Genomic DNA, 8,654 nt, shown 5'->3' with positions numbered 1-8,654 from the left:
CAGCTCCTATAGCGAAATCGCTAGCATCACACATTATTTCAAAGGGTTTAGTCCAATCTGGAGTTTGTAGAATGGGTGCTGAAATTAGTGCTTGTTTTAAACGATTAAAGGCTTCGATACATTTTTCATTGAAAATGAATTCAATGTCTTTCATCAGAAGGCCGGTCAGGGGCTTTGTTATTTTAGAGAAATCTTTGAAGAAGTGTCGGTAGAAACCGGTGTGTCCAAGAAAACTACGGACTTCTCTAACTGTCTTAGGAGGGTTAAGGTTTTCTATAACTTCTATCTTTGCTTTGTCGACCTTAATGCCTCTTTCAGATATTATATGTCCTAACACTATGCCTTCTTTAACCATAAAGTGGAACTTCTCCCAGTTTAACATAAGGTTAACTTCTACGCATCTCTCTAGGACTTTCTCAAGATTAATTAGGCAATTCTCAAAGTCGAACCCACATACCGAGGAATCATCCATAAATACTTCCATAATTCCGTCGAGATAATCTGCGAAGATTGACATCATACAACATTGGAAAGTAGCTGGCGCATTATAGAGTCCAAATGACATTCGCCTGTAAGCAAACGTTCCGTAAGGACAGGTGAAAGTAGTTTTCTCTTGATCCTCGGGGTGTATGGGTATTTGGAAAAATCCAGAATATCCATCCAGATAACAAAAGTAAGAGTGTCTGGCAAGACGCTCAAGCATTTGATCTATGAATGGAAGGGGGAAATGGTATTTCCTAGTTGCCTTATTGAGCTTCCTATAATCTATGGATATACGCCATCCGCCTTCTATACATTTAGCTATATGCTCGCCCTTCTTGTTCTACACGACTGTGATGCCTCCCTTTTTGGGTACCACATGTACAAGACTTACCCATCTACTATCAGATATTTGATAGATTATACCAACTTCTAGCAATTTAAGGTCTTCCTTCTTTACCACCTCACTCATTACAGGGTTGATTCTTCTCTGATGTTCTCTGGAAGGTTTAGAATCTTCCTCTAGTGAGATCCTGTGCATACACACGGATGGGCTTATACCTTTTAAATCAGAGATTTTGTATCCTAAGGCAGAGGGGTATCTTCGTAAAACATTCAAGAGTTGGTTTGTCTCATCTTGGTTTAAGGTGGCACTAACTATTACTGGGCGGTTCATTTCTTTATCCAAAAACTCATATCTTAGGTTCTTGGGCAGTTCCTTAAGTTCTTGAGCTGGTTTTTGAGAATTTGGTGAAAGGTCTGGAGTAAGATCCAAACATTCATTAGTGTGAGGTTCCGTTTCCTCTAGCCCGTCATCCTTTTCATTCGGGTTTGAAAATGGTTCGATCACAGGTTCTTCTTGATCAAATTCCCTTATGCATTCATCTATGATATCGGTCGCGTAACATACGTCTCCTATGATTGATGCCATCAGGAACTTTGAAAGAATGAACTCTATCTTTTCATCCCCTACTTCGAAAGTTAATTTTCCTCTTTTAACATCTATTATAGCTCCGGCTGTTGATAAAAATGGTCTACCTAAAAGGATATGGATATCATCGTCTTCCTTGATATCCATGACCACAAAGTCTGTTGGGATATAAAGTTGACCGATCCTAACTGGGATGTCTTCTAAAATGCCTATAGGATACTTAACAGACTTATCAACTAATTGAAGGGACATCTTAGTTGGTTGTAATTCTCCTAAGTTTAACCTTTTACACACAGCTAAGGGCATTAAACTCACACTAGTGCCTAAGTCTAGGAAAGCTTTCTTGATCACATGACTCCCTAGAATGCAAGGTATAGAAAAACTACCAGGGTTTTTCTCCTTCTTAGCAAGTTTATTCTCGGAAATAAAGTTGCATTCCAAGGGTTTGGGATCGTCAAGCCTACGCTTGTTGGTTAAGATGTCTTTGAGAAATTTGGCGTAAGATGGAATTTGGGTAATGGCTTTGGTGAAAGGAATCTCTATATGAAGCTTCTCTATTACTTTTATAAATTTTTGGTATTGGTTATTAATTTTGGTTTGTTTAAGACTTTGCGGATATGGGATTGGTGGTTTGTACGGGGGTGGTAGTTTGTAAGTTTTATCCTTGGCTTCTCCTTCTTGACCGGTTTGTTTTTCGGGTTCCACCGGTTCCTCTTCTTGATTGATAGGTATATTTTCTTTAGAAGTTTTGGACTCGCTCATTGCTGGGTTATGAGGCCCTTCGTAAGCGGTCCCACTTCGTAATGAGATAGAGTTAGCTTGCCCTCGAGGGTTGAGTTGAGGTTGTCCAGGGAATTGTCCTCCAGGTGTAGTTTGTGGGGCTTGGTTTTATGCTACTTGTGAGATCTGAGTTTCAAGCATCTTGTTGTGAGTGATTATCTGATCAACCTTGGTCCCTAATTACGTTATCAGTTTATTTACGTGAATGTTTTGGTTTAGGAATTCTTTATTTTGCTGAGTCTGGCCTGATATAAAGCTCTCCATGATCTTCTCAATGTTAGGCTTTTGGGGCACAACTTGCATAGGTTGATTTGGTTTTTGGGCTTGATAACCTTGTGGTCTCTGAGGTGCATAATTTTGGATAGGGTTCTGGTTTTTATAGGAAAAATTCGGGTGATTCTTTCATCCAGGGTTGTAAGTGTTGGAAAATGGGTTACCTTGGGCGTAATTCACTTGGTCAATGTTCAGGTCGTTCAAAAGGTTACATTCCGCCGATTTGTGTCCTTTAGATCCACAAAGTTCACACTCTGTGTGGACTACCGCCGCGGTGTTAGTGTTTGTAGAAATATGTTCGACCTTAAGGGCTAAAGCGTCCATTTTCTCCCGCATCATGTCCATAGAGCTTATCTCATGTATTCCACCTTGGGTCTCCTTTTTCTCTATTGATGCTTGTTTAGTTCCCCATTGGTAATGGTTTTGGACATATCCTCAATTAGGTCACAAGCTTCAGGGTAAGGCTTGTTCATCAGCGCGCCACCAGCGGCATCGTCGATGCTCATCTTTGTGTTATAATGGAGTCCATTGTAGAAGGTATGAACGATCAACCATTGTTCTAGGCCATGGTGTGGAGAGACTCTTAACATCTCTTTATATCTCTCTCAAGCTTCAAAAAGTGATTCTCCTTGGTTTTGAGTAAATCTAGTTATTTGGTTTCGAAGAACAACAGTCTTACTAGGGGGGAAATATCTAGCAATGAATACTCTTCTAAGGTCTTCCCAGGTAGTTATTGAGTTAGCGGGAAGTGAATCCAACCATGAACGTCCTCTATCCCTGAGGGAGAAAGGAAATAATCTTAAACGAATTGCATCAGGTGAAGCACCTTTGGATTTAAAGGTGTCAGCCAGTTGGATAAAGACTTTTAAATGTTGATTTGGGTTCTCAGTAGCGAGACCCGCGAATTGGTTCTGCTGCACTAATTGTAGTAAAGATGGTTTTAGTTCGAAATTGTTGGCAGGAATAAGGGCGTTTACTATACTAGAACTAGGTTCCCCGTTAGAGGGTTGGGCAAATTCCTTAAGAGGTCTCCGGTCACGATTCTCGGTCATAACTTTCTTAATTCGGATGAGTAAGAGGCGTGTACGAGTGTAACATTTGGGTTCCGCTAAGGGATCTACTAAATTTCCGGTACTATGGGCTCTTCGCATTTACCGGCTAATAATGCCTTAGTCTAGACAGTGTAATAACAGGGTACAAAATTTGACGAAGTTGGTCCCCGACAATGGCGCCAAAAACTTGATCGCTATGTTCGCAAGTGCACGAATCGCATCAGAGTAATATAAAAAAATATCGATCCCACAATGACCAAATCGTCAATCTATCGATTACTATCGTTACGATTTTTATCTAAGGCGGTATAAAAGAGATATTGATGTTGCAAAGTAACAGTAAATAAAGAAAATACTAAGTGCATTGCAGATAAAGACAGACTTGAATGTATTTCACGTCAGTTAAATGATGTTTCGATTGTCTAAATAGAACTACTTATGGGGCAATATTTTCTACTCTTGAAAAGAATCCATTTAACAGGAATTATCGCTTTCGCGTATTCAGAACCGGGTTTACCCTTAAATTAAGGCCTTTTATTGTCACTTATAAAAGGTGCGCAGAACGTTAAAATAGTAAACTTATTTTTAAGAAATAAGACTCGTAAACTTAGTTGAAAAGTGATTTTGATTTGGAAAGTTTACCCAAGGAGTTTCCTGATTTTAAATCCATCAACGCGTCCGAAAACAGTTTCAGAAATCATTTTTTCTTAAAGTGATAAAAATTCCTAGTTAACTAAGCCAGGGTGCTTTCGCTATCCTTGAGTAGATAAAACTAACCAAGTTTGTTTCAGAAAACTCAAATTAAAAATCAAAACAATCTTTAAAGCATTTCTACAGATTCAATATGTGAAACATCTCTTTAACCGCAATCCTTACATTCTAACCTTTAAAAGATTTAGCTAGACATGTGTCATACCCCGATTTTGACCCTGAATTTTTTATTTTTGTTTGGCACTTGGCCTAAGGTTCATTTGCATACATTCCCAACTCCATATTTTTGTTACATATTGATCATTGTCTATGCCTTTTTGATCATGGTACTTTTGACTATAAAATGGATTTTAATCGTTTGACTTTTGAATTTTTCAATTTTTGATTTTTGTTTCAAATTAAGTTTAATTCCCAAATTTCAATTTAATTTTAATTGTTATTTTTACTAATGATTCAAAACTCTAATTGATTTTAATTTTCAAATAGATGTTAGAATTGAGTCAAAAGTAATTTTAACGAATTATGGATTAATTTGATTTTAATTGGGTTTCCTACTGATTTTTTTATTATAATTTAAATTGATATTTAAATTAGTCTTGGTTTATTTCTAAAAAAAATCCATTTTATATCCATAGTACATTTCAAAATCAAAATAGCATTACAACATTTTCATAAATTACAAAATCATGTTCCAAATTGCATTTCTCAATATTTCCTTACAAGTTCATTATATTACATGAATCATACAAGTACAATCCTGAACAATCACAATCACAGGGATCTAATAGAAAAACATCACGTTCCAAAAAAGGGGGTCAAACAAAAAAAATCTAAGTACTCCGGTAGACTTGTGGACTTTGTTAACCCAATGTGCACAAGCTGTTGGTAGTTATGATCAAAGGAATGCTGATGACATACTCAAGCAGTTTGGATAGAACTTTTCCCCTCTTGCAGATAGTGGGAAAAGCCAGTGGCCACCTTCTGGTGTAGAGCCTGCACTTACTTTATGGTATGAAGCTGTTGGCCGAATAAGAGTTCAGCTCATGCATTGGATGGATAAACAGAGCAAACACATTGCAGTTGGGTACCCGTTGCTTTACAAACTTCTTAGGGATAAGAATCATCGTTTCATGGCTTTGGATTGTCTTCATCGAGTTTTAAGGTTTTACTTGAGTGTCCATGCGGCAAATCAAGCCCAAAATCGTATATGGGATTATCTAGACAGCGTAACATTACAACTTTTAGCAGTTCTAAGGAAAGGATTGCTTACTCAGGACGTTCAGCATGATAAACTTGTTGAATTCTGTGTAACTATAGCTGAACATAACCTTGATTTTACCATGAACCATATGATACTATAATTGCTAAAGCAAGATTCCCAACGGAGGCAGAAAGTTTGGAAGGTTTCTACCACTGCTGGTGCCAGGCGTGTAAAGAAGTCATCGCTCCTTGAAGATTCTGCTCCAAGCAGTCACTCGATAAAGGAGACCGAGGCCCCATCTAAATCTGGCATATCTGCAATGCTATTTCGCGCAACAAGTCAGCCTCCTGTCCAAAACAGATCCCACATCAAATGGTCATACAAAAGCATAAATGACAAACCAAAACCAACACCATAACATCAGGCATAGCAAGTAATAGACTTACATAGTCCTACAAAGAAGCTTCAAGAAAAGACCAGCTCATCCTTCAATAAAGCCAAGTCTTGCGCGATGCCTAACCTGCAAAGACAACACTGAAGCTGGTCAAGACAACATTGCTCCCTCAAAGCAATCTCTTCCTCCGCCTAAATTCGTTGATTCTCAATCTGTTCTCAGAAGGTTGCAGTCTGAACTGATGGCTTTGATGATGGGTGGAGATTCTGGTATATCTGCATTCCCTAAGGAGGATAATATATTGTGTTGGAAAGAAACAATAACAGGAAGCAAAGAAGCTGTATTTGAGGGAACAGAATATAAACTCTCCCTTTCATTTCCCAATGAGTACCCTTTTAAGGCTCCCAAGGTCACATTTGATATCACCTGCTTCCACCCCAATGTAGATTTGCATGGCAATATTTGCTTAGATATTCTTCAGGATAAATGGTCATCTGCCTATGATGTAAGAACCATTCTTCTATCAATTCAAAGCCTGCTAGGAGAGCCAAACATTAGCTCGCCGGTGAATCCACAAGCTGCACAGCTTTGGAGCAATCAAGAAGAATAACAGGAATAAGAAAAACAAACAGAAAGTAAAGGTATTTCATTCTTGCCTGCATTACCAACTGCAATATTGAAGGATGCCGGTCTTTCTACTAGCTCTGTTGAAAATAAACCCAAGGAAGGCATCAACATTGCCAGGAGTGAGGAATACCATAGCTCTGTCTTCGCATGAACGCCTCATCTGGCAAGAAGTGCACAAACTTATTTCCTCTTCAGATAAGGAAATTGCTGGCCAACTATATGTCGATCATGTCATGAAGCCTTTGCTTGGATCCAAATATGTTGATGCTGGGACTCACATTCTGGTAACCAAGGAATTCCTAAAGACTGTTGAGAAGAATGTTGATAGTCAGCGTCCTGCTGGGCGAGTTGATGTTTCCCAGGTTGATAAGCAATGTGATTTTGCTCTTCTCATGTCGGATCACTCAATCTTCCCTCACGATGGTCAAGGATCTAGCCATAGTATATCAGTTGGAATAAAGCCTAAATGCGGATTTCTTCCTCTTTCAACATTCATATCTGAAGGAACTGCTATCAAAAAGACGACAACTCGATTCGAAATGCATCATGGCTCTGAAATTGCAACGTGGAGGGATTTCACAGCGGAGTGTGTACAACCCACTTGATTTGTTCTCTGAATCAAAGGAAAGAGTTCATAAAGCAATCAATACCGTAACAGGTTAAAACAAAAGTTGCAAGGCAAAAAAGAAGGTCATGAACGACATAAAACAGTACACAATTAGACCTGCATCAACCAAATTCAAAGCATACTCCTTGATGTTCAGGAGCTGGGCAATTGTTTTCCTCAAGGTCTTCCAAAGCTTAACCCTGTAAAGGACATGGATGTACGAGATTCAGAGATAGTGAACTTGTCAATCAAATAGAAGAGCTTGAGAAAAGGTTGTTTGGTCATCCTATGCATAAGGTTCAAGATGTAGATCAAATTAAGAGCTTTGAGAGGAAAACTGAAGCGAATCATGGAATTCAACACCTGAAAGCAAAAATGCGAGACCTCTACAGCAGCCTCAAGACGATGCAAGAAGGATAGCAGAGATACAACACGAATGCAAATTTCCAGTTCCAAGCCATTAACCTGCAGTAAAACGCAATTAATTACCAAAGCATTAAAAGTTCAAAAAAATAACCCAAAACAGAGTTAAGACAAAAGCGATTGGAAAAGCTAAAGTACAGATTACCTTTCCGGAAGATAGCATCGAACAAGGGAAAGCACTTCTGAGCATGGAAAAGCGCTTCTGAAGCTTTCTACTTTGAACACCAATTGCACTTTCGAAACCCTAATCCTTGAGATAAATAGAGGAGAGCGATTTCAGAGAGAAGGAGGTTAGTTAGCGGCGAAAACACAAAAACCCTAAAAATTTCTAAACAACAAACGAACCTATTGGGAAGAGGCGAAAGGGGGGAAGGCTCGAGATTCGCCATTGTTGCCATCGCCGAAGGTAATCTCCTTCGTTACAACCGTTGGTTTCTTGCAATTTGAGTGAGGTTGAGGGTATTTGGGATTGAGAGCGCGAGAGAAGAGCGATGGTGAGCGAGTTTAGGAAGGTTGAGGACGAGTGATTTAGGCTAGTGTGAGCTTTTGATTGATAGAGTTTTTACGAGAGAGAGATGGAGAGGACGAGTTTGGGAGTCTGAAAGAAACGGGATTGAGAGCTTTGGGAGGGGAAGAGCTATGTTCAACGAAGCTAGCTTCTTTTTCATTTTTTTTTATATATTATTATTTACCTTAAGTGCTTAAAGTTTTTTGGAAATTTAACTGACCTTTTAGTATTCCCAGGGGTTATTAATGTCGTTGGTTTAATAATATTTTCAAATTCCCAACCTCTAAAAATCCAACAGCCATGCGGCTGGATTTTTTGGGGTAACCTAACAGTCTTTTATTTATTTATTATTATTGTTATTATTTTGGTTTTATTTCCTTTAAATTTCTTTTTTCTAATCCTTTTGATTTATAAAGCCTGGTTGACATTGTAAATAACAACTAACACCAAGTAGCCTAGTGGAGAGGGGGTAGTTCCATAGTCTTAGGTGGAGTGAGTTCAATACTTGTAGATAGTTTTTTTAGTATTTCTTTTTTTAGTATTTCTTTTTTTGTATTTCATTTCTTTTTAGCATTCCATTTTTTATTATCTTTTAGCATTTTGTTTATTTTAATAGTTTTTTTTTTATGTCCATGCTTCTTTATTAATTTCATCATATATTCGACAC

At 38.3% G+C, this 8,654-nt stretch overlaps 2 protein-coding genes and 1 non-coding gene across 3 annotated transcripts; all 3 read left to right on the top strand.

Moving 5' to 3' along the window:
• The first annotated feature begins 3,025 nt into the window (after positions 1 to 3,025).
• On the top strand, positions 3,026 to 3,132 carry LOC127116563 (small nucleolar RNA R71). The gene has a single exon (XR_007801388.1). It is a non-coding gene; the product is annotated as a small nucleolar RNA R71 (small nucleolar RNA).
• A 2,225-nt stretch (positions 3,133 to 5,357) lies between these two features.
• Positions 5,358 to 6,451, top strand: LOC127093647 (ubiquitin-conjugating enzyme E2 20). The gene is made up of 3 exons (XM_051032587.1): positions 5,358 to 5,534; positions 5,598 to 5,803; positions 5,892 to 6,451. Exons 1-3 carry the CDS (start codon positions 5,358 to 5,360, stop codon positions 6,430 to 6,432), a joined length of 924 nt encoding a protein of 307 aa, XP_050888544.1. The 3' UTR covers positions 6,433 to 6,451.
• A 54-nt stretch (positions 6,452 to 6,505) lies between these two features.
• Positions 6,506 to 7,054, top strand: LOC127093639 (inositol-pentakisphosphate 2-kinase-like). The gene has a single exon (XM_051032581.1). The coding sequence runs from the start codon at positions 6,506 to 6,508 to the stop codon at positions 7,052 to 7,054; it is 549 nt and encodes a 182-aa protein (XP_050888538.1).
• Positions 7,055 to 8,654: the final 1,600 nt, after the last annotated feature.

The sequence above is a fragment of the Lathyrus oleraceus genome, chromosome 1 (genome assembly GCF_024323335.1).
Source record: "Lathyrus oleraceus cultivar Zhongwan6 chromosome 1, CAAS_Psat_ZW6_1.0, whole genome shotgun sequence".
NCBI lineage: Eukaryota > Viridiplantae > Streptophyta > Magnoliopsida > Fabales > Fabaceae > Lathyrus > Lathyrus oleraceus.
This window is presented reverse-complemented; position numbering and strand designations above follow the sequence as displayed.

Excerpts from the sequence above, each read along its gene's own strand:
- LOC127093647 (XM_051032587.1), top strand. The coding sequence starts at position 5,358 with ATGGCTTTGGATTGTCTTCATCGAGTTTTAAGGTTTTACTTGAGTGTC. Across the intron at positions 5,535-5,597 it reads ATAAACTTGTTGAATTCTGT|CAAGATTCCCAACGGAGGCA; the intron begins GTAACTATAGCT and ends TAATTGCTAAAG. Across the intron at positions 5,804-5,891 it reads AACAGATCCCACATCAAATG|CTTCAAGAAAAGACCAGCTC; the intron begins GTCATACAAAAG and ends CCTACAAAGAAG.
- LOC127093639 (XM_051032581.1), top strand. The coding sequence starts at position 6,506 with ATGCCGGTCTTTCTACTAGCTCTGTTGAAAATAAACCCAAGGAAGGCA.